Source organism: Lutra lutra, chromosome 14 (assembly GCF_902655055.1).
Source record: "Lutra lutra chromosome 14, mLutLut1.2, whole genome shotgun sequence".
NCBI classification, from domain to species: Eukaryota; Metazoa; Chordata; class Mammalia; order Carnivora; family Mustelidae; genus Lutra; species Lutra lutra.
In genome coordinates, this window is record NC_062291.1 from 79694206 (window position 1) to 79720085 (window position 25880).

General features: G+C 49.9%; 1 protein-coding gene across 1 annotated transcript in view; it reads left to right on the forward strand.

Moving 5' to 3' along the window:
* The window catches only part of BTBD16 (BTB domain containing 16), a 68484-nt gene that overhangs the window by 39958 nt on the left and 2646 nt on the right, over window positions 1-25880 (forward strand). Inside the window, exons 15-17 of the mRNA XM_047703201.1 lie at window positions 1275-1463; window positions 2510-2844; window positions 5353-6111. Of these exons, the coding sequence (XP_047559157.1) occupies window positions 1275-1463; window positions 2510-2578 (258 nt within the window). The 3' untranslated portion in view covers window positions 2579-2844; window positions 5353-6111. The remainder of the gene's footprint in view (window positions 1-1274; window positions 1464-2509; window positions 2845-5352; window positions 6112-25880) is intronic.

Below are 25880 nucleotides of genomic sequence, written 5' to 3' on the forward strand. Positions count from 1 at the left end.
TGTTGTAAGCCTGATATTAATAATGTTTCTACAACATGATTTGATCTGTACAACCTTGGGAGCTTGCTATCGTTGGCCTGTTTAATCGATGGGAGATTTCCAAACTGAAAGTCTTCATATACGAATGGTCTCTATTGACAAAGCTGGGGTTAAATTCTAGATTCTGACTCCACTTTCAGGGCTCAGTGCATCATCAGTTTGTACATGGTGGGTGATCCTTTACTGATGGCCCCTCTTTGGTGGAGGTAACACATAGTGCCCACAAGGGAAGAGGGAATTGTCTTGTTGAGAGAGTCAGAGCAGGGCGGTGGACAGGACACTGGTGAAGTCAGGAAGGCAGATGGCTTTGCCTCAGTGCTCCTGGTAGACTTCTGGAAGAGCACTGTGTTGAAGATCAGAGAGTCAAAGTCAAGCTGCATGGTGAGCTGTGTGACCTTGGCAAGCCGATGAACCTCCTATGTCCAGCATCCTGAGCTTTAAGATGGAGAAGGTAAGAGAACCTACCACACTTGGCTGTGGGCAGTATTACTGTGTTAATTTGTACAAAGGCCACTGGATCAGGGCCTGACCCATAAAGCACTCTATGATGACAATGATGACATTGATCATAACAACTATGACCGGGGACTGCTGTGTTCCACTTAGGATTTGCTTTATAAGTCTCTAAGACATCAAGCTCCTGGAGAAACCATATCTCATTCATCTTTTTCTTATCACTACTAATCATAGTACCTGGAATGCAGGGAAGATATGTTTGTATCATGAATGGATAAATGGACAGATGCGTAAGTGAAGAAAAGGGAGTTTTTAGCCCCAGCTTTGCCACCCCTCATCGCATACCTTTGAGTGAGTCACATCTCTTTCTTGCGTCAGTTCTTGGGCTTCAGTGACTCAGGCACTTCCCTACATAATGGATTTTACTGGATGGGAGAGATGAATTCTGTAACAACGCCCGTTGAAATGCTCATGTGAATACTATGTTGGTTTTTAAATTCAGGCCAAGCAATCGTGAAGACCTTCCAATTCAGTACAGCTTGACTTAAAGGCATTTTTCTGGGTTCACCAAAGCCCAGTCTGTGAGTCAGTAGTTTTGCAGAGTGAGGGCTCTGCTACTAGCTGACTCAGCAGCAGGAGCTCTCAGGAAATGGAGCCCTGGGGGGGAATACCCCTTTGCTCTGGGCACACATTATGCGGGAGAGCCAATGAACCAGGTGTTGCTAACTCTGGGTCACCCCACTTTCAGTTCCGCCTAAGGTGGATCACCCTCTTTGCAGAGAGTAAAGCACACTGACTTGGGGTTCCCATCCTTGCTCTATGAGCACGGCCCCGTTAGCCTGAGAACTGAGCGCTTGGTGAAGTACGAGATCAGAGCCCAGACCCTGGTGGACGGCAAGTGGCAAGAGTTCAGGACCAACCAGATCACCCAGAAGTTTGGGTTCGTCAAGCCATCCTGCAAAAGCCACGTGAGTGTCTGTCTTTGACTTTTCTCCTTAATATCCTTTGTGCTCTTTCTCTCCTCCACCCCTTGTTGGGGATCCCTGGCTTTACGTCTCCAGAGATCTCCAGGGGACGCTTGCTCACTTTCTAAAAGATAATCACAGCTCCATATCACGCTAGAGAGAGAACTTGAATGAAAAGCTGAGGGACATTGAAAACTCTCACTATAATGTCAGATCCATTTTATAAATGTCAAAGGGTACTGTGCTGGAGGAGTAGAGACCTGGTGGAGTGTTATCTGTCCCCTCCACCTCCACTGTCACCTACACATGGCCTGGGATGTGCACCAAGATCCGTGGCCTGACCTACCTGCCTCAGTGGCCACACCAGCATCCAGGTGATTCCCTACCTGGCCCAGGTCCTGACAGGTGAAATCCAAAGATGGCCAGGGAGCCTGGCTGTAGTCCTAGAAGGAACCTGGGAATTCCAGAATGTCCGGGGGCCTCCCTTGCTGTCCTGTAGGGAATGGGACTCAGCTTTAAGCCAGGGAATTGTTCCCAGTCCTGACTGCACATCAGAACACTGGGCCCTTTGCATGCTCTACAGCCCTGAGCCCCACCCAGCTCCTTAGACCAGATAGGCCACTGTACGGCCCAAGCATTGGTGTTGTTTAAAGCTTCCCAAGCTATTCTCTGTGATGTCAGAAGCCAAAATAACAATTTCCCTCGTGGAGGTGGGAGCAGGGTGGCTAGGATATTGGCTGGGAGAGAATATAAAGAGGATTTCTGAGGTGTCTGAAATGTTCTTTACTGTGGTCACCCAGGAAGACTCATTCGTGAAAATTCACCAAGCCGGACCCTTAAGAAGTGTGTACTCTATTGTATTTATGTTATACTTAAATTTTTTAGAGTTTGTTTTAAAGACTTTCCTCAGGTGGTTCTCATGTGCAGCCAGAGTTGGGAATGACTGCCATACACAACTGTGAAGTCCTCTCTCTCCCTCGTCCCTCCTCAAGAGGGCAATTGTGTTTATCCTAAAAGCCCTATTTGCTTTGTTTTGTTTTATCTTTTAGGCCCTGAAAGTCCAAACTGTGGGCATCCCAATCTATGCAAGTTTTTCATTCATCTTCCCAACATCTTGACAATTTCCAGAATTGGGATTTTTTTATGGGATTTTTCCTTCTTCCACCAGTCTGCAGAAAAGAAAATAAAATGACATTGAAGGGACCACTCAAGCCTTCAGCTGACTTTCCTAGCTGGCCATGGTCTTAGTAGAACTTTTGCCCACTGTCTCAGTCGGGCTGCTGTCACAGTGTACCACAGGTAGGGGAACTTATAAACAACAGATGTTTATCACTCACCGTTCTGGAAGCTGGGTGTCCAAGATCAAGATGCTGGCATATTCAGGGTAGGTTCTGGAGAGGACTCGCTTCCTAGTTCAGAGACAACCATCTTCTTGCTGGGTCCTTGGAGGGTAGAAGGGACTAGGGGACTCTCTGAGGCTACTTTGTAAGGGTTAGAGTGGTGTCATTGTGACCTAATCACCTCACAAAAGCCCCACACCCTAAAACCATCAGCTTTGGGGGTTAAGATTCAACACAGGAGTTCTAGGGAGACTTTCAGACTGGAGCACCATGTTTGTATCATATGTGGATGGAAAATACCAGACCTGAGTCTGTTCACCATCCTTCACCTCAGAGCACCTGGAGGCCAGCCCTAACTTATTGCCTTCACAGGAGCACTGTGATGGGAGTGTCAGCAGTTGACAACATTCTCCAACTGGGAGTACCAAGCACTCCCCTTTTCATGATGCTTCTCTACCTGCTGACCAGGACACACTGACCTCTGTCCCTGCAGTTTTGGGGAGGACAGGGAGGGAAGGGAACAATTACAAGGTAGAGAGTGACTTGCAGACCATCCACCTTTTTAAATGGAGCTCAGTAGTTTAGAGAAAGTGAGTTAGAGAGACTTTCTTCCCACTTTGTGGATTAGTTTTCTATTGCAGTGTAGCAAAGTCCCATAAATTCAGGCTTGAAACAACATACATTTATTATTTCACATTTGTTGCAGGTTGGGAGTTCAGGTAGCTTTGCCAGGTCTCCTGTTCAGGGTCTCCCAAGTCTACAGTCTAGGGGCAGCAGAACTGTGTTCTCATCTGAAGGCATGACTGGGGAGAACCCATGTCCAAGTTCATGGAGTTGGCAGATTTATTTTCTTGCAGCTGCATAACTGAGGGCCTGGTTGCTTACTGGCTGTTGGGAGAAGAGCATCTAGGCCCCAGTAACCCCCAAATTCCCTGCCGGCCATCTCTCTCTATAGACATTTCAAAGCATGGCTCTTTATCCTTCAATGCCCGTAGGACAGTCTCTTTGATGCTAGTCTGCTAAGACAGAGTCTTGTTGCTTGTAAGGTAACTTAGGAGTGACATCCCATCACCTTAGCCATATTCTCTGGACTAGAATTGAGTCACATGTTCCACCCACACTCAAGGGAAGAGGATTATACAAGGGGGCATCCTGAAGTGCATCCACCACAATGGGTTATCCAGTGTCTTTGGAAGAGTGATAGAGCATCCTTGATACTGCGCAGACAAAAAGGTAGGTAAATTTAGTCTAGCAATCACCTTAGAATCAGACATGGGCCTAGGGAAATCCTTCCAGCAGAGGACTGATGCTCTGTACAGGGTAAAATGGGAGGGAGAGAGGCTGGTGGGAAGATGGGAAGGCAGCCCAGTGGAGGCTTTGGAGGAGAGGAACAGATGCATTCATTCCCATGTGCATCCCCCCTTCTCTTCTGCAAGTCCCATCCCATCTCCCTCAACAGTTTGCTTCTGGCCAGGTCCAGACCATGAGAAGGAGTGGCAGGGGTTTGAAGGACAAGAGACTGGGAGAAGCCAGATATTTTCAGCAATGGCTGTGTCTCCTTCATGGTTTCTGCCTGGCAGCCTCCTGCCATGGTCCCAGTGCCACGAAATGGCCCTGCTTCTGGGTCTGTGTCCCTTCAGCCCGAGGGGCAGTTCAGCCTTCCTTCTGCTGCTGGTCTTTGGGCTTCCCCCTTCTCCTGTTTGACTTCTTAGTTCTTCCTTCATCCCCACAATCAGTTCTCTGTATCATATTTATACTGTTTGTAATCCCTGGAGTCCCATGTGCTTTCCAGACAAATCCTTGACATAAAGGGTTTTGAGAAGTTGGTCAGTGTGGCGCAGTGGGGTAGATTGTTGGAAAGCACTGCCTCGATTACTCTTCCCATCCCCACAGGGCTGGGGCGAGGGTCTGACAAGTCAGGCACACACCTTGCACCAAAATACTCAGGAATTTAGATAAATAATACTTTTTAAAGTTTTTATTTATTTATTTGAGAGAGAGTGAGAGCACCAACAGTGGGAGCAGCAGAGAGAGAGAGAGAAGCAGGCTCCCCGCTGAGCAGGGAGCCCAATGCAGGGCTCGATCCCAGGACCCTGGGATCATGATTTGAGCTGAAGGCAGACGCTTAACTGACTGAGACACCGAGGGTCCCTATGAGATAAATGATATTTTATTAAATAAAATAAAGCCACTAAAAATCTATGATGCAGGCTGGTGGGTTACCATGAGGTGAACATGTATCTAGGAGAAGCTCCCGGATCAAAAACAGAATGAGCCTGGTCCACACCCCAGACACCCCCCTCCTGGTCACTACCCCTGGAAAGTAAACACTATCCCAGCTGTCGCCATTTATTTGTTTGGCCATTGAGTTTCAATATTGAGTAGACAGTGTCATCCAGCCCGTCCTCTTCTGTGCCTGCTTGCTTATGTTCAACATCTCGTTGAAGAGATTCATTTATGTTTCCACAGGGAGCTATGGTTTCTTTCCCAATAAGCACGAGAGTTTCATTTTTCATTTTTTAAAACATGAAATGTTATTTCTAATAATACAGGCTTGTCAAAGAAAAGAATAAGAAAACACAAAGAAGAAAATAAAAGCCACTGGGACTCCCATCACTCAGAAGACTGGCAGGCAACCTCTTGGAAATCTTTTTAGGGACACTTATAGGTTTTTTGCCACTCAAAATGGGGTGATGGAGCGCATCTTCCTTAGAACCTGACTTTTTTTTTCCCCCAAGAATGAAACCGAATGTTTTCTTTAACCGAGGAGCACGGTATTTGGGGAAGAAGACAATGTTTTTGCCTCGTCTCCAGACTAATTGTGCTAAGTTAGAAACGTCGCTCGTCGCTTACCCTCAGTGAACATTGCTTGTCTATAAAAAGGGCCTAAACCAGCACTTCTGCCTCCCCCTGGGGACCATGAGCTGCTGGGTGGGACAGTCCCTCTCTGGGCCACCAGCTGCTTGCTGCGCAGCCATGGGGGCAGGGCACCGTGCTGCTGGCTCTAGAGAAAGAGCAGCCACGTGGCATTTTTCCACACTCCTGTGGGATGACAGAGAAGAGAAGAACTAGAAACTTCTGAAAAGCAAGTCTGCAGTTGCCCAGGAGAGAAGAAGCTGTTTGGAGGCTCTGTGACAGGCATGACTGCCCACCTTCTTTCTAAGCGAAGCAAGTTCTAGCTCAGTCCTGTAGAATATGCAAACTCGTGATCCTGGGGTTGGCAGGAGTGGGAGAAACTTGCAACACGGCAGTGCCCAAAATGCCTCCCTGGGGTGAATAGTAAAGCTGCGAGGGGTCCAAAAGCCGGGGAGGTAGGAGGAAGGCAACCTGCGAAAGGATGGGGTAAGGGGCTGAAGGGCACGTAGCGTGCCGTCCCATGGGAAATGCCATGTGGTTCTGACCGGGGCATTGGGACAGGGTGAGGGCGGTCTCATAGGGAAGGGAGCCCATCGTTGGGCTTAGGAGGGTGGGCCGTGTCCTTGCAGGGGAGAACGGGTAGGGCACGGCACCCTGGGGTTGCTCAAACAGCGGGGAGTGGCAGGTCTGCAACTCTTGAACTGAAGCCCCACCGGGACCCCTGGGAGCTGGCACCAGAGCAGGAGCGGGGCCCCAACTGCGGGAGGCTGACCTTGTGGTCTAGGGTTCCCCCGGGGACGTGCGCCTTAACAGGTTCCTGGAAGACCCTGAGGCAGGACGTCTGCTGCTGCGTCCAGAGACTCCGAACCTGAAGGTGTCGAGTGCCCCAGCAGGGTCCCTCTCCTTACCACACACACCCGACTGCCTCCCTTACCTGGCGGAGAATGATCTGACACCACCACCACGCCTGTGAAGGAAGCGGAACCTCAGGGGGGTGCCCTAGCATGGGGGAGAACCGCCCAGGGTAATCCAGAGCCCACCCGTTTCCACTAGGGGGCGAGGTCTGCCTCAGAAACGGGAACCAGACTTTTCGCGGCAGAAATTTGCAACCAAAAACTTGATCTTGCCATCTTCTTGCTTTGTAGTTGAAAGTGAACTTTGTACATCCTGGATGAGGTGCGGGTCCTTTGAACGGGTACAATGCTCGCATCATAACATCTCTGAGCTCAGGAAGCATGAGTCTTGAGACAAAAAAATTCTTAAAATGATGTTAAAAGCTCCTCTTTGTGAGAACTTCCCAGACTAGAATATTAAAACCTACAGTCACGATGCCCAAAGCAGTGACGAGGTGTGCTGGCCAGCATAACCTGCTGTGTGCCACATACACGAACACCTCTGTCTTTGCTCTTCCTTTTTTTTTTTTTTAAGATTTTATTTATTTATTTGACAGACAGAGATCACAAGTAGGCAGAGAGGCATGCCGGGGTAGGGGGGGTGGTTGGGTGGAGAAGCAGGCTCCCTGCTGAGCAGAGACAACTGAGCCACCAGGCGCCCCAAGAAACCCTGTGGTTAAGTGTTAATGTGTTGATGTGTGATTTATAAAGCACCTGACGCATAGCAGGAGCGTCCTACAATTTATTCCTGCTTTTCCCCCACGGCTTGGTGACCTTTAGTCCTTGGTGAAGGTTAAGATGGACACTGTGTGATCTTGGGCAAGTTTCTTTCCCTCTCTGGGCCCACTTTCCCTTAAACAAAATGAAAAGTTAAACTAGATGCTCTTGGTGGACCTTTCCAGCTGCAATCTTCCAGTCCTCTGATTCTGTGAGTGGAGGAGAACGGAAATGGATGGCTGAGCCTGTGAAGAGAAGAAGGAGGGTCTGGGGAAGAAATGAGCTGTCTTGCTTTCCCAAGAGCTCACTGGAATGAGAAGGGATTAGAAAGAGTAAGAGGTATTTTTTTTCCTCTCTCCTTTTTAGAGGGCTTTGCATCCTGGAAGCTGGTGTGTCTGTGGGACCAGAGAGGAGAGAGGGATTTTGCTCTCGAAAGCCTAGGCTGAGAAGGGGAAGTGCTGGGGGGGTGCTGAGTGCTGGGGAGGGGGTGGGCTCCCCAGGGACCGGGTGGGGGAAGTCCCAGGCTCCATCTGCCCACGGGGTGTTGGTGTAGGATGTGGTGAGTCCTGAGGCCTGGAGAGCTGGGACAGGGAGAAGCCGGCAGAGAGGGAGAGGCCTCTATGAGGGAATCCTTGGGGCAGTGCTGTCCACTGACCTCTTCAGTGATGGAAAGGTCCTATAGCCTCCCTGTCCAATATGGCAGCCACTCGCCACGTCTGGCCACTGAGTACTTGAAGTGTGGCCAGTGGGACTGAGAAATTGAATTTTTAATTTTATTTCCTTTTGATGTATTTAAATTTAAATGGCCATAAGTGCAGGTAGGAGCAGAGTGACAGCAGGACCCAGCACGGAGCAAGGACTGGGTCCTTCCTGATTCTGGAAACCCTCCAGGTACAGAGGCTCTCCCCAGGGCGGACCGCTGGGTGAAGGGCATCTCCCCGAGAGCAGAGAGAAGGCAGGCTGGGAGACAAAAGGTTCTAGTCTCACAACAGCAAACTCAGCTCTGTGTGGTGGGATACCATTGTTACCCCGCTTCTTCTACTAGCACCGATGGTTATTTAAATTTAAATAAGTTAAAAAGAAATAAAATTAACAACCGAGTTTCTCCATCAAATTTCAAGGGCTCCGTGGCCACACGTGGCTGGGAGTTACCATATGGGACCGAGTGGCTAGAGGACAAAAGACTTCTACGGCTCTACTTCGTGACTTTGAGTGAGTCATGTGCCCTCTGTACTTTCATTCCCTGACTCATTCTCTCATTCCACGGACATCTAGCGGCCGCTGCCTTGGGTTAGGGTTTCAAAGATGAACAACACAGGCCCTACCCTCATGGAGCCTACAGCGTAGGAGAGAAAGGTGTTGACAGATGCCTGAGAGCCCTGAGGAGAGGGAGCCCAGTTCCTGGAAAGGATAAAGTGGAGAAAGCTGACCGAGACCCCAGGCAGGGGAGTAAGGCCCAGGAAGGACCCTCTCCAGGGAGGTGACCCTTGGGCCCAGAGCAGAAGTAGGAGTGGAGTTAAAATAGGTTGGGCAGGGGTGCCTGGGTGGCTCAGTAAGTTAAAGTCTCTGCCTTCAGCTCAGGTCATGATCCCAGGGTCCTGGGATCGAGCCCTGCTTCGGGCTCTCTGCTCCTCAGGGAGCCTGCTTCCTCCTCTCTCTCTGCCTGCCTCTCTGCCTACTTGTGATCTCTGTCTGTCAAATAGATAAATAAAAATATTTTTAAAAAATAGGTTGGGCAGAGAAATTGGAACAGAGACAGAAAGTAGATGAGTGGGTGCTTAGGGCTGTGGGCAAGAGGAGGCTGGAGGGATGGGTGACATAGCTAAGGGTCACAGGATTTCTTTCAGGGCAATAAGGATGTCATGGACGGATGGTGGTGGCCACACAGCTCTAAATATGCTAAAAATCACTGAACACGGCACGTAACTGGGTGAACTGTATGATTCGTGATCTAGCTTATCAATAAAGCCATTAAAAGTGAAAAGAGAAGGAATGGGCCGTTCGAGAAAAGCCTCAAGCCCCGAAGACAACATGTACAACCATGCCTAGAAGACACAGAAGGCCAAGTGGCCAGAGCCGGCCTTGCAAGCAGAAGAAACCGCTGGGGCGGAGGGTGAGTGGGACCTCAGAAGGACCGGAAGCCCCGGGAGCGAGTCTGGTCTTTTTCCAGAGAGCAGTCAGGAACGTTGAAGAGTTTTTCAGCCTGGGCCTGACCTGATGAACTTTGCATTGTGAAAAAACTCATTCTGGATGATATTACAGCAAAAGGAGAGGGGGTGGAGACAGAGCAGGACTGAGCACACTCAGGAGGCTTTGGTGGCGACCCCCGAGGAGAGGTGAGGGGGTGCGGGCAGGGGTGACAGCCAGGCAGAGAGGAGGAGCTCACCGCTGCTCTGTCCAAAGGGAATGATCGTCCCCTCACTGCCCCGCGTGAACGTTGACCATGTGTCCGGCCCCGGCACCACCTAAGGGTGTGACTGCGGCCACTTGGGGAACAGAAAGCTCTTCTGCTGTCACACATTGTGTGCACACTTTTTTGTCTGAAAATAACTCTCCCCAAAGCGCACCGGAGTGCAGCGTGTGAACTGGTATCGCCTTCCTGAGGACGATTTGGCAACATATTAGAAAAGTCCTAGGATGTGAAGCGCTGTGATGGGTTATCATCACAGTGGCCCCAGGAAATCCCACCTCTCCGTGTTCGTGCCCTTGGCCTTGCCGCTCCATCCCTGGAGAGACGGTGTCTCATTTCTCCACCTGCCTGGCCCCGGCGCTGGCTTTGGCCGATAGAGTGTGGCAGGGGAACGTCGTGTGTGTTTGCTGTTCTACACACCTTGCAGCTCCCACTCTTGCCCTGTGGAGACCCCGAGACCGGGCAATAGCAGCCCTGACCAGCCCGCGGGAGGCTCAGAGACCACCTGGAAGAGATCGGAGGGCCTTGGCCCACTGGCATCACCAATTGCCGGACGTGTGAACGAGGCCATCTAGAGCCTTCCAGCCCAGTGGGGCCTCCAGTGAGAGGGGGATCGATAGGAAAGGATTCCTCCAGCCAATCAGCAGCATCACAAGAAATAATTGTTCTCTTAGCCACTAAATTTTGGGGGCACTTATCTCACAAAAGATACTGAAATACATATCCTTTTGATGAAACAAATCCACTTTATACCGATAAAAACAAAAATCAAAAAAATAACCAACGATTTATTTTACAAAGTTACAAAGGTGTTCCTTGAAGCATCGCTTATGATATAAAACTTCGGCATGGGGGCGCCTGGGTGGCTCAGTGGGTTAAAGCCTCTGCCTTCGGCTCAAGTCATGATCTCAGGGTCTTAGGATCGAGCCCCGCATCGGGCTCTTTGCTCAGCAGGGAGCCTGCTTCCCCCTCTCTCTCTGCCTGCCTCTCTGCCTACTTGTGATCTGTCAAATAAATAAAAAAGAAATTAAAACAAAAAATCGGCATGATCTTAGAGTATCCAACAGCTGGGATTAGATAGAATATGGTACATATGTATACTATACAATCATCAAAAAGATATTGCTGAGGGGTGCCTGGGCGGCTCTGTTGGTTAGACATCCTACTCTTGATTTTGGCTCTGGTCATGAGCTCAGGGTGGTGGGATCAAGCCCCACATCAGGCTCTGTGCTCAGCCGGGAGTCTGCTTGAGATTCTGTACCTCTCCCTCTGCCCCTCCCCACTGCTCACGTGCTCTCTCTCTCTCTCAAGTAAATAAATCCTGAAAAAGGTTATTATTGAGGTACGCTAGTGGCAAGATTTCCAGAATTAGTATTAATTAGGAAAACAAAACAATTTCCAAAAGTATGATTCCATTAAAATATGCTTATTTTACTTGTATTTTGAGACAAAATTGACGGGTCCAAAGGCATGTGCAACTTCAGTCTGCTGCTGTTAGAGCGCTCTCTCGAGATGGACATCACAACGTGTCTTCCCAACAGCCGTGATGGGCCTCCTGCTTCTTGACGTCCCAGTCACGTCCCCAGCCTCCTGCTGACACATCTGAGAGGCGGGTCAGTCCACTCTCAGAGCTCATGTGAGTTAGAGCAAAGGGAGCTTTAACCTTTATTTCCCAGAACAGGATTTCCTGGTTTCTTGACCACTCAGAGACACCTTCCCCTGACCCACTTGTCACCCCAACGAAGACACCTGATCTACTCCTGGACTCCCTCACAGAGAAGGAACATTCAGGTGCATCACGAAAAGCCAGCAGGGAGCCAGGAGTCATGCCAGCGGGATGGACTGCGGCTGGCAGCTGGGGAGTGGTCCTGCGTCGAGCCAGCGCACCGGAAAAGGCTCCGTGAGTCTCGAACACAGTGATTAACTTCTCTTTAATCTCCTCATCACTGAGCAGCACAGCCAACTGCTTGGCTTCCCCAGCAAGCTCTGCATGAGTCACTGATGTCTTACTGTGCATGTCCCACTGTGGCCTGTGCACACTTCATTTCAGGGGGTGTGACTGTTCCTTTCTGTGCCCTTGAGATGTCCGGGGAGGGAATATTGCCTGCTGTTCTCCTCTAACCCCAACTCAATATTGAATCGGCAATGCCTTATTTAAAACAATATAATATTGCTCTTAGAGCCTTTTTTTCCTACTCTGTTTCCTTCCTTTTTTTCCTGGCTGCTGAATCAAGGCTGCTGGTCCCTGGGATGTGGGGCAGCTCCTTAAGTAATAGGAAGTTTATTGACTCGTAGGTTAATTGAGAAAATCATTTACCAGACCATATGTGGGCATGCTGTGCCAGCAACCCTTGAACTGCCGTCAAGACTGGGCCCCAGCTGTGGCCGCTTCACTCTTTCTTCTAATGTGGGTCACTCCTTGAACTAGGACAGTCTGCAGGTGTCCCTTTTGTGCTCAGACACTCAACTCAGCCCTTGAAAGAAAGAAGTCAGAACAAAGGCCTGCTTGGGCATGTTAGAGCACAAGAATCGGGGAGAGGAAAGCAGAACCTTTTTCACACTGCAGATTCCTTGTACTCCTCTGACTTTATTATATAATCTGTTACATTCAATTAGAATCACAGAGACCTGGATTCCCCCTCCCCTTCCCTACAGCTTTCTAGCTGTGTGGCTTCAAGCAAATCACCTAACGTCTCTGAGCCTGTTTCTCGTCCTTACAGATCCTCTGTGACCACAAAACAAGGTGAAGCTGGTGATGGGTGGGAGGCAGAACAATGATTCCCCAGACATGCCCACATCCCACGCCCCAGAACCTATGAATGTTCCCTTATGTGGCAAATGGGTGCGATTGCAGATGTGATTAAGTTAGGGGCTATGAGTTGGGGGGATTATCCTGGATTCTCTGGGTGGACCTGGATAATCCCAGGGGGCCTTATAAGAGGTCGGAAAGACAGAGGGGATGAGACGATATAAGCAGAGACTGCAGTCATGGGACCACGAGCCACGGAATGCTGGCGGTCTCCGAAAGCCCCAGAAGGCAAGGGACAGATTGTCCTCCAGGGCCCCCAGAAGGAATGGGCCCCTCCAACACCTTGACTCGAGCCCAGCGAGACCAATTGCAGACTCCTGGCTCCCAGAACTATAAGAGAATAAATGTGTGCTTCCGGCCACTCAGTTCATGGTCCTGTGTTACAGCAGCCACAGGAAACTGATACGGCGTGGCCCGTAACTAAAATCCTGCACGCGTGGACGAGAATGGCTGTCACGTAGCCAGACCCAGGTGAAGCCAAACTTGGGGCGTGTGTCTGCTAAGGCGGCAAGGTGCCAGCCTGCAGGTGTCTATTCACAGGGAAGGAAAGTACCTCCACAAGGGCTGTGAGGGGCTATGTGGCTGGAGTGATGTCTGCCGCCATCCTGCCCTGTCACCCAGACGTAAGCCCCCGTCCAGTGGGGAGACACTCTGGACAGAGCCTAAGGAACTGCTTTCCAAGGGACTCTGACAGTGTCATGGAAGGACACTGAGCTGCTTTGGGGTCCAGTGACAAGGCTGGACGTGGAGGGAGTAGGGAGCCTTCAGCCCATTTTGACACACAGCATGGCATGGCTACAATCCAAGATGGCACCTGGCACGTTCTGGCACTCAAGGCGGCATCTCAGGACTACGGGCGCACCTCAGCCTTGACCTGGACGGTGGAGAAACGCCACTCTTGGGACTTTGCAGGCTGCTGGTGTCACTAAGAGATTCAAGCCAAAAACCTTATGTTTCCCGTGAAACTCCCCCAAAGAAATAATGCAGTGCACCATTGCAGGGGATTGGGCGTTGGGACCACTGGTGTTGGGACTTGTGTGTGAGGTGCCCATCCACTGTGAGGCCTTGGGACCCTCAGGCTCCTGCCAGGCCTGCCTGTGGGCACCCACCGAAGTTTCTCCCCAGGACAGCTGTTCCCTGGATAACCCACTGATCTGTCTCACAGCAGCCCCTCCATTCCTTGCCCAGTGTTCCCCACACTTCACAGTGGGGAACGTGGCAGTCACTGGAGCTCAAGCATGACTTTCCGGGAACTCCTCTTCCTCTGTCACATATATTCTGAGTCCACCTGGAGAGCCATCAAGGTGACAAGCAGACAGGATGCTAGGTGTCACTGGGCTTTCCAGGCTCTGGGCATCTCAGAGAGTTGTGTTAGCCCAGCAGCACCACTGCTGATGGGACAGGTGCTGTGACCTGGGTGCTGGACCCACCAGTGGGATTCCTTCTGCCTGAGGATTCAGTGCATGGGCCTCACGCCTCATCTATTGTGAGAAAACATTCCCCTGCTTGGCTGTGCTTCTCGGCGGACCGGCCTGGGCACGCAGCTCTTCTGTCTCCTGATCTGTAATTGTACGTCTCCTCCCCGCCCCACCGTAGCCCACAGTCTACACGGCAGGCCCAACATCGCCAGTAGGGTACAAATAAGACCGGATCATCGCGCCATTGCTTTAAAGGCCTCAACTGCATCCCAAAGAGGACATGGAAATAGATTTCATAACAAAAAATACAAGGGGCCTGGTTGAATCTGAATTCTGGATAAACCACGCATAGATTTTTTTAGTATAAGCCTGTCCCGAAAGGAATCTGAAATTCACATTAAGCTGAACCTGCTGTATTTAAGTGGCAACCCAAACTGAATACAATGAAGTCAATCTCGACTCTTCACCTTGATGGACAGGATCCCGGGAGCCCCACTTTTGCCCACTCGGGGACCTCATATTCTGCCCTCACTCTCTCCATATGCCCCATCGCATTAGGCTTCTGGCCACTGCTTTAAACATTTCTAAGACTTCCCCCACCCTGAGCCTTTGAACATTCTGTTCCTCTGCCTGGAACTGTGCTCCGCAGGTCCTCGAGTAGATGGTCTCTGCTTATCACTCAGGTCTCAAAACTCCGTCACCCCCTTGATGGGGGGTGTCTCCCCTGAACCCGTCCAGGTGCTCTCTGCCGCCTGTTTCCTTCCTGCTGTCCACCAAAGTTCACTGCTCACTGGTCTGGAAAATCTCAGGAGCCCGCCAAGTGAAAAGGCACCGGAAGCCCACGAAGTGATTTTCCATCAGGACGGCCTGAGTAAGGGCCAGTGGAAAGCTCTGAATGTGCACCCGGTTCTCCCGTCACAGTTCTGTTTACTCTCCTCTGACGATGCTGCAGAGACGGGGGTGCGAGAGCTCCTGCTGCTCTGGGGTCTTGCTCCTCCTGCCTTCTCCCTCCTGGCCATTTCCTAGCATCATTAACAGATGGCATCCTTCTGCCCTCACCTCTGTGCTGCCTGTGCGCCCTTCTTAAGCCTGGGCTGCTCCGGCCAAGCATCAGGGAGACTTTGGAAAATTCCTCCTGGTCCCCCAGTGTTTAGGAAAATCTCCCACCCCCGCCCCACCCCCGGGACATCTTTCTCAGAGCATGATGTCCTGAGTCATTCTAGAATGTCAAAATTTATAGCACCATGCACATGAGGGGGCAGGGTAGAGGGGAGCCAGAGAAACTCTTTGTTTAGGCAGGGTCATCTCCTTTGAGAAGTCAACAGCCAGACCTCAAAATCCTGAATGTTCTTTATCCCTGCCTCTCTCCAAGGCCTTCAGAGGTGTTGCTTGTCTGTGGTGGAACTCATTGTATTTCTGACCCCCCAGTCCATCTCAGACTGACACTTCTATAAAATGTGATAAAAAGATGAATGACTAGAAAAACAAAAACTTACAAAATACAACCTCCACAACGATGAGTTTGTGTGTTGTGACATCAAAATGCTGTACACACTTCTAAATGCTGACTCTCACTTTCTGCACATGTCCCACTGAAGGTGGGTAAGAAGTATGAGGGCTGTACCAGCCCACGGAGGCCACTTAGAGTTCCCGGTGAAGGTTAATGATCAGCTTGGTTAAAGTAAGAATCCTCAAAGTGTTCTTTATTCTTTATTATTATTTTTTTTAAGATTTATTTATTTATTTGTCAGAGAGAAAGAGAAAGAGAGGGAACACAAGCTGGGGGGAAGGAGAAAGGAAGAGGGGGAAGAAGACTCCCCACTGAGCAGGGAGCCCAATGCAGGGCTTGAGCCCAGGACCCTGAGATCAGGACCTGAGCCAAAGGCAGACGCTTCACCGACTGAACCCCCCAGGTGCCCTTTCTTTATTCTTTAGTATATGAATCTACAGCCAGAGACTTTCTCAGTAGACAAAGGCAATGGGAATACAGCCCTGATGGGTGTTTATTATTCACTCAGGCCTGGTTATAGGGGACTTCCTCTGACAACCTGAGGATCCCCAAAGCCACCAGCTCTCTGGTAGGAGACAGAGGTGGCTTTGTTTGGTTTGCTTGCCAGGACTGCCAAGAAGGGGCTGGGGGAGAAGCCACTTTGGGGGAGAAGACTTTGAGGGGAACTGGAGGTGGGTTTGGTTCAGAGACTGTGAGGCTGGGTCCTATTTGCTCCCCTGTCCTGTAGGGACACTGGCTCAAATCAAGGAGTCTTCAAGCCACATTTGCTCTAAGATTCTGTTGGGATGATGCTTCAATGTCATGACCACTCTTGTAAGAAGACCCAGTGGGTGTAAACCTTAATTTACAAAAGGGTTATTGGTCGTTAGGACGGCTCAAGTGTTTACTATGTGCAGGCACAGTGCTGAAGAGCTCTCAAGGGCGTATCCCCATTATCCTATGAGGTTCTTTCCATTGTTTTGATGGTCATTTTACAGATCAAGGGTCTGGCTGCAAAGAGCCAGAGTGCCCTGCCCAGGAGGTGTAGCTCGTGATTGGCCGAGCCGGGATTTGGACCCCGACCGTCTGGTTTCAAAGTGCCTTTACCTGCTGCATCGCATCACCTTCCAGATCCATCACTGAAGGGGTTAATTATGACTTTTTGGGGAAAGATTCCCTGGAGTAGGGCTCTGCAGAGTCCAAGGTCATTTCTGTGCATGACACCATGATGCTAGAGCAAGGATGGAATTACCCAGATGACCTCATCTGGAGAAGGGGTTCTCAAACTCCGGTGTCCCTGTGCCAGATTCACCCAGAGGGCCACTTGTAACACAGACTGCTGGGCTCCCACTCCAGCAGTGGGACTCAACCAGTGCTAGTGAGTGCACCGTGAGAAGAGAGAATTTGCATTTCTAATGAGTAAGCAGCAGGTGATGCTGAGGCTCCCAGGAGACTGGTAGGACTGAGCTTCTGAAATGTTCTCTGAATAGGGAATTTTCTCCCTGGGGGAGGTGGCCGGGAGAGGTGGGAGGACAGTGATATTTCTGCTGTCCACTCCAGGGTCTTCCCACAGCCCCTTTCTTCTTGAGGACTTGCAGTTTATTCTAAAGCACCAGATATTCTAATCAAGCCCAGTCCTACCGGTGAACTTGGGAGCATTGTGGCTCAAGAGCAGGTGGTCGTCTATCTCCTTGGACTGTGGAGCCTCGCCCAGTGGCAGGCACATCATAGGTATTTGCTAAATACCCAGGAGAATTCTCCCCAGTTAACAAATCCTGTGAATTCCAGTATATTGCCTGGGTGGGAGGAAGAGGTGGTGATACTTTCTTCCTCCCCCATCATCTTGCTTAAGTATCTTGAGGATTGGAGATGTACTGACCCAGCCCAGAAATGACAAGGGAAGGCGATCAGAAAATGAGATTCCAAATGGAAAGGAAAATTTTATGCCAGGAAATTGGGAGAGCCATTCAACACCCCTTCAGCTCAGACAGGCTGTGGCTACCCTGGAACCAGTCAGTTCAGCATGGAGTGGGTGAACCCTGCGTTTTGTCCCGCAACTACCTTGGGCCTGAAACGTGGCCTGCTTTTGTGGGCTGGTGCTAACATGCGAGATGGACGGGCAGGACACTTATAAGATCATCTTGGGCTCAGTCTCGCTTTCAGGGGTTCCACTCCCTGTCCCATCAAACATGAAAACCCAGCCCATTCCATGTGAAAGAGAATTTTCCAATAAATTTCAAAAGGGCTGTTATAATTTTACGTTTGAAATTATTTGCCTATACGAAGTAGTTAATGTATAATACTTGCCTACAATTTCTTAGCCTTCACATATATCTGGAAACTTTTCAGGAAGTGAAAGAAATCAAGTGTATTCTGTTTCAAGGTCATGAAATTCCAACTCTCAATTTCACAACTAAGTAAGTTGACAACGTGTTACATTGCATGTGGACATTTAATTGAACATTTTATTAATAATCATATTGTCATTTTCTTATCTAGAGCTAATAGGTTTTTCCCTGGTTTTAATCGTTTCTGAAGGTTCATAGGTCCAGATGCTGTCTTTTCAGTGCCTGAAGTTTCAAATATGCCGTCTCACAGGCCCTTGGGGGACTCTTCCCATAGCAGCTGGGCCTGGGGGCCTCTCCCAAAAGTATCCGCGCAGCTCACTCATTCATTCACCTTCTCCAGGTGTTTGCACACACGTCACCTGCTCCAGGAGGCCAACCCCGACCACACCCACCCCTCCTTGGCATCCGTAATTCCTTTTACTTGGAGTGACTTTGTCATTTTCCACGTACCATATAATTTACTCATTTATTATGCCCATTGTGCATTTTCTGGCCCTCCCACCCCACCTAGGTGGGACATAAACTCTGAAAGAACTAGAATTGCATCTTTGGTTTTTCACAGACAGATCCCCAGGATCTAGCAGAGTGACCTGCACTCAGTAAACACTTGTGAATAAAATTATGCACAGATGTTGATGGAGGTCAAGATCGTAAGTAGGGGCTTTTGTTTTAGGGCCCAAAGCCAGGCAGGGGCAAGACCTCGTTTTGCAGAAGAGTTCCTAGGAGATCTGTTTGCTGCAGCTTCACCTCCAGGGCCAGAATGGCCTGAACGTCAGGTTTGCCCTCCCAACGGTAGGTCTTTCTGATGGCCCCTCCCCCCATGCCCTGCACCCCAGAATGCAATGAGTGGAGAGTGACCCAAGCCAACTCTGGAGGCAGGACCAGGGAGAGGGAGGGCCTAAGGGACTCCAGAAAGGGTTCAAGAAGAGAACACAGGTGAGAGGAGGGAGCCTCTGCTAGTCAGGGGTGGCGACCTGGACCCAAACCCAGGCGCTGTGCCCTGGACAGGTCCAGGGCAGTTGCATATGCTGGAGAATCCCTCACAAACCTGGCACCTGCCGATCTGATGGAACATGTCTTAGAGCCTGAGGTCAAGGGCAGATTGAACACCTTCCAGGACTCCTTCTATGAGTTTGTTTGCCACAGTGACAGATCACATGGCTGTGGACTGACCCACCTGCCTCCTCCTCTATGACTTCAGACTGTAGCAGGAGCTCTGCCGGCCCCAGAGACTGTCTGGGGTTGCCGGTGGAGGCTGGTTCGGCCTGCAGGGAGAGAGGAATGGATGGACCTTCCCCCACAGAACGAGGCAGGGAACTGCACCCTCTTCCTTTCTACGCATGCTCCTGCTCGACAATTTCTATTACCAAAATCTATAAAAATGTCCAAGAGTGGGCGCTGGGTGGCTCAGTTGAAGTGTCTGCCTTCAGCCTGGGTCATGATCTCAGGGTCCTGGAATCGAGCCCCACATTGGGCTCCCTGCTCAGCGGGGAGCTCACTTCTCCCTCTGCCTCTCCCTCTCCCCCTGCATGTGCACCATCAATCTCTCTCTGTGTCTCTCTCAAATAAATACTGTCCAAGAGTACGTACAGCATCTCATTTGATCAAGGAGGGACCTTGATGCTCCAACATGCACCTGTCAGACAGGATGCCAGCATCATTTCCCCAAGTCCCTCGAGGGTTACAGAACAGAGCTCTGTGTCTGCCCTGGGCTTCCGACACTCAGGTGTTCTGAGGAGCCGTGTCAAGGGGAGCGGGGCCTCAAACCTGTGAGTCAAAGTTAAAGGTGTAAGAGATTTTCAATCTGGGGATGGGGGCCAACCTGGGCGAGTGGTTTTCAATGCCAAACTGTTTTAGCAGGTGAAAGGTGTTAGTTTGGAGAATCAGCTGTCTTGCATTTCTACTCACAACCCAGCAGGCTTCATGGAGTTTATAGACCAGTGAGAGGACTCTGAGTTAGAGGTAGGAATACGCTTCCTTCTGTCGCTGATCAGCAGAGAATGCTGACAAACGGGAAGTCATGGCAAAAAGAGAATTTATTTTTTCTAAAGATTTTATTTATTTGACAGAGAGAGAAAGAGAGCGCAAGAGCACAAGCAGGGGAGGGGCAGGCAGAGGGAGCAGCGGGCAGAGGGAAAAGCAGACTCCCCGCTGAGCAAGGAACCAGATGTGAGACTGGGACCCTGGGACCACGATCCAAGCCAAAGGCAGGCTCTTCACTGACTGAGCCAACCAGGTGCCCTTATTTATTTTTTTAAAGATTTTGTTTTAATGTAATGTCTACACCCACCACGGGGCTCAGACTTACAATGCCGAGGTTGAGAGCTGTGTGCTCCATCAACTGAGGCAGCCAAGCCCTCCTGTTTTATTTTTGTTGTTGTTTTTATTTTTTGCCTCACGCAGTCTAACCTGTGTTCCAGAGACGCTGGTGACCGAGAAACCCCAATGGGTGCAGACCAAAAAAGGTCCAAGAGCTGTCTAGCCAAAGAGCCAGGCGAGGGGGCCAGCCTAGCAAAACAGAAACCTCTTGAACAATGACCGCACACTTTAACCAAGCATCACAGAGAAAACTGCAGCCCCACCTCTGCTCGGCAGGCAAAGGCTCAGCGAAGAGCTCGACTTTCTCCACTGCCTGACTATAATGAGATGCTCCAACCCCTCACTCCCGGGAGGTTGTCAGAACAGGCCAAGTGGAAAGATGGGACCTGTAACAACAAGCCTGTCTTCCCAGTGTTGGTGCAGAACACGCAGGGAGCCTCGACTTGTCTGCCAGCCAGAGATTACAAAGCACTTCTAGCCCTGTCCTCACTGGGGTGGTGTCAGAGGAGACAGAGAGGGAAGGTCAGACTTTCCGCTGCTCAGGAGTAACCCGGCCACCTCCTTCTTTGGTGTCTTTAGAGGCAACATGGGGACAAAACGAGCATCCCTGCCCCTCACAGCCAGGGTGGTATCAGCTGAGACCTACTGGAGAGCTAGAACTTCCAGGCCTGCCCAGCAGTAACAGGAACGCCTCCCACTCTGGTGTCCGGGAGACTCAGTAGAGAGCCTGAAATGTCGTCCCTACCCGGAAGTAACAAGGTGGGCTCTTGCCACCTGCCGGGGTTGGGGTGGGGGTTGCCCCAGGTGACCTGCTAAAGCATGAGATGGAAACGGGCTCCAGAAGAGCATAGTACACCCAAATGTCCAGGTTTTAAAAATTGCTTATCATACTGAGAACCAGGAAATCTCACTTTGAGTGAAAAAGGATGACCAACAGACACCAAGGCCGAGGTGACACAGACCTAGAATGAGCTGATGGAGAGTTCAGAGCAGCAGTCATACGAGTGCTTCCATGGGCCATTACGAACATGCTTGAGACCAAGGAAAAATGGAAATGGTCAGTGAGAACATAGAAGGCTTAACAAATACATAGAAGATTATAGAAGAATCTAAGGGGAGGTCTAGACCTGAAAAATACAACAACCAAAGTTAAAGGTCAGTGGCTGCTGGGACAGGACACATAGATTGTGTCGATGTCAGTTAGTTTTGATGTTGTACTTGACTGTGTGAGATGTACCCATTGCGGTAAACTGGGTGAAGGGTATTGGGGGCCTCCTTGAACTACCCTGGCAGCTCCCTAAGAACCTATAAGTATGTCCAAATAAAAATCATTTTAAGAAAAAGGTATGTAGAGCATTGTGTCATTCTATAAAATCGTTTAGCTTTATCGATAGGGGAAGTATCTGTGCAGGAAGGTGTCTGGAAGGATGTTCAGATTTTTGAGGGACTACTACTTGAAAGGTAGCATTTGGGAGCGATTTTCCCTTCTTTGTGTTCTATTTACAGTGGGAGTCATTTTTGATTTAAAGTCTAAAAGAAATAAAAGGGCTCTGAAAAGACATATCCACCTGGCCTTGGCAATGGGTGGAATCGTGTGTGGTAGCTCATTGGACAGATGTGTGGTTCAGGGCTTTAACCACAGGAAAAATACTTGCCTGCTTCCTTATGGTGACAGCCCCTCTGAAGAGCTCAATACATAGCAATTGCCTCTCTGATCCCAAATCAGAGGCTGGGTAAACCACCCCCCTCACCCTCTCACCCCTCTCCACCAGGCCCTTGAGAATGCTCTTAACTCAGTTCATTTCAAATTCCCACTTAAGCCAGAAATTTCTAAGTTTCATTTTTAACCCCAAATAGAAGACAAATCCTAGAGATCGTGCATTTCTACAGACTGTTGCCTATTAAATATTTCAACCAGCAACAAAAATGGTCATATAATAATTTTTTGAGGTCCTGGGTGTTAAAGAATGATATCACCAATTCTTAAATACCCTAGAAGGTCCTCTTTCATGTAAGTAATCTAGATAGCTAGAAGCTAGAATCAATGACATTTTTTCCCTAGCTTTGTTGAGCAAGGATTTGTTTGGGTTTTCCCATTGGGGAATTTGTGCATGCAGAATATGATATGAAAAAGACCTGGTGTGTGTGTTTCCATGAAGTGTAGTGCTCTCGTATGTCTATTAAAACAGACACAGTCCAGGGGCGCCTGGGTGGCTCAGTGGGTTAAGCCGCTGCCTTTGGCTCGGGTCATGATCTCAGGGTCCTGGGATCGAGTCCCCAGTTGGGCTCTCTGCTCAGCAGGGAGCCTGCTTCCCTTCCTCTCTCTCTGCCTGCCTCTCTGCCTACTTGTGATCTCTCTCTGTCAAATAAATAAATAAAATCTTTAAAAAAAAAAACAGACACGGTCGGTTTGGCTGGAAATGCAAGGACTGGCTCTTCTACTTCCTAGGCACATGAGCTCCCGTGTCCTCAGCTGTAAAGCGAGAGAAATACCGGACCAGGCTGTTGTCAGCTCTAAATGAGACAATATGCACAAAACAGGGTCTAAAACTGGATTCAAAACGGGGTCCGGCCCACATGGGTTGTTCACTTTGGCCCGCTTACCTGTGTGTCCATTAGCAAAAGAGGGGATTAAAAATCTATGGCTTTTTCATTGCCTTAAAGAAGTGGTAAGAGGCTAGATGCCAAAAGGTCTCGAGTGGGGAATTAAGTGGTAGTAGGTAACCGGCCAGCTGGCAGGCCAGACTGATTTTTGCAAGATGTTAATGACACTTTTAATTTAACTGCAAGTGGGTCTTGGCTTTATACTGAGAACCCTATAGAAAAGGGTGGGAAGTATTGAGAGACTCTGGGCTTTTTCATGCTCTGCTGCTTCACTCTCATACCCTGGGCAAGACTCTTTGCCTCTCTGGGGCTCTTTCTCTGTAAATGGCTTGACAGAGGCAAGCACTGCCTGGCTGCCTCGAAGCCTGACTGTAAGAAGAGGCCATGACTGTGAATGGTTCCTCAGTCAGTGGGCCTTCGCAGGTGTATCTTTGTTCCTTGCCCCATGGGCGATGCCGTGACCGACAGAGCCATCTCCTGACCCCCAGGCTCACGATCTGCAGGGTAGGGACCATGCCCCCACCTCTCTCCAGATCCCCTCTTTTTGGGCTTCTAACCCACTCCCCTCACTTGCCTCTTCTCTAGGAAGGCCAACAATGCTGCCTTTCCGAGACAGGAGGCGGGGACTGCTGAGGATACAGCCCCACACCAGGCTGGGAGAGCGCCTAGCCTGAGTTTGCCCACTGGTGGCTCAGAGTGGGACCGTCCCGCATCCATGGAGTCCCAGATGCATTCATCCTTGTCACCAAGATAGGCCCAGATGCTCTTTCCCAGAAGCCAGATTCGGCTTCTCTCCAGGAACCTGGTTACCCTGATTACGGGGCAGGGGCATCCGGCTGCTGCTAAGGGAGGGCCTTCAAAGTAACTAGTACTTTACTCCTACCCCAGAGGCCAAGAGGACAAGGTGGGCCTCTGGGCCAAAGGATAACAGTCATTTACCACCATGTCCCTCATGATTCATTCGTGATTTGTTTACTCGAGTCATTGTTCATTCACTCAGACTTTCATTTGATTTTATTCTTTTATCAGATTGGTGGTCCGCTCATTGATTCGCTCATTTACTCAAACATTCATCTGTCCACCAACCCACTCATCCACCCCTCTATTGACCCGCCTGTCTATACTTCCATTCCTCTGTCCCTCCGTCCCTCTACCCATCCACCCACCTACGCACCCACTGTGTCACTTGGTGGGTCAGGAATGAAATTAACCAGGCAATCAACAGACACGTATGTATTCCCTGGTCCGAACTACTGTCCTACTTCGGCAGTGCGTTAGAACCTGGTGCCAGGCTACTATGTGCTAGCACAGAGCCAATCTCTTAATATACTTGATCTTCACATTAATCCCAGAGGCAGGTACTAAGCTTGGCACATACGGAAAGGCGGAGTAAGCCCGGAGGGACTGGGTGACCTGTCTAGAGAGAGTCAACAAGTACGAGATGGAGCTCAGGTCTCACCCCAGGTCTTCTAGTCTCTGCAGCCCCTACCTTTCCCAGCTTATCTTTGCTGTCACTGTTTACAGAATATCTTTACATTCCTTTCACACCCGCCATGGGCCTAGAAGATGCATCACATTGCTCCATGGTGCAAATGAGCAAAGTGTGTCTCGGTGAGGTTGAGTGAGACGCTAAAGACCACAAGTTGGTAAGGACAGAATCTGAACTTGAACTCAGGTTCTTTCACTGCAGAAGTTCTGTTCTTTCTATAGCCTATGTGCTCTGAGAGTTAACCACACAGGGCAGCAAGTTCTGAGTGGCAGTGGCCACTGTGTATTTAGGAGAGAACCCTGGGTTCTGGGAAGGGAGCAATGAACACGTGTTGGGGGACAGAGAAGGATTTCTGGAGGATGAATAATCAAGCCAGGCCTTGAACATAGGGAAAATGTCACCAGGTGGAGAGCACCTCAATGGGACAAAGGTACAGAAAGTCTGTCTAGGAGTTTGGCCAGAGCAGAAAATTTGTGATAGGCAAAGGAAGGAAAAGAGGCTGGAATATGGCGGGGACGGCTGGGGGAATGAGTTCCCTTCCTGAAAGTCCAGAAAGACTTTGCTAACCCACAAATCTGATCTGCTCTCCCTTATTTGAAAGCCTTCAATACCCTTTTTTCCATTTCTCCCCTGATCAAGTGTACACTTTGTGCCTGTCTTACCAGCCCTCTCTCCCCTATCACTTTGCCTGTGCACCCACTCTACCCAACAAGTCCTGCTCACAGGGCATCCTACCTCTGACATGCCCGTGTGGGTGCTTGCTTGGGTAGGATAGCTTCTCGCAGCAGTGACTCAGGGAGCAACTTTTGTTTCAAGGAACTGCATGGGCAGGCCCGCCACTCCCTGGCTGGCCTCCTGCATCCAAAACAAACAGTCTGGCGGGCAGCGTGTGGGCACCAGAATGAAGTGGGGGAGGGCATTTCAGGATAACCAGGAGAGCTTCCAGAGAAAAGCCTGTTTGTTGTTAGAAAATAAAGATGACGAATCCTGGAATAGGGCCGGGGAAAGGGGGGCGCCTACCTTCTCCAGTGTCCCGGTAAGTCGCTATCACGACAGCTCCTGGGCACTAAGCCCCAGCCTCACGATCTCTGTGCAGCAGAGGGATCACTTGGCGGATGAGGAAACCAAAGTTCAGAACACTAGAGTGAGTGGCTTGAAGTTACCCAGCCAACAAGCCACAGATTTGAACTCAGATCTTTCTGGAACCAACAGAATCCCCTTACTACAGCATCATGGGTCAAAAAGCTTAAATTGCAGAGATGTGATCATCTAGGTACTTGTGAAAGCAGATTTTCTAACTAACGTTAATCACCTCTACAACAAAGAGCCCAAGTAGTTACAAACCTGTTGCTGTGGAGACCGAGATTTCTGAGTAATGCCGCTGGTTTGCCCTCCTGGATGCAGAGCTCTGTTGGTTGACATTTGGTTGACTTACGTGAAAGACAAGAAAGAAATCAGAGAAAAGGAATCCTGTGGCAGGAAATACAATGAAAATTGCTGGCCTCCTCTGACCAGCTTCCTGGCCAGATCCAAGTGCCCCACTGGAAAGGGGGCAGCAGCCGTGAGGGACAGGGCTTTATGGCTGTGTTCAAGATGGTGCTCCAGGCCAGACCAGGACATGGCAGTCCCTAATCTGTCATAGCTGGGCCCACTGTTGCCCTGGCCCAGGGCTCCATTCTCCCAGATGCCTGAGTCCATCTCCATGGGTGCTATGTGGGCTCAGCATCT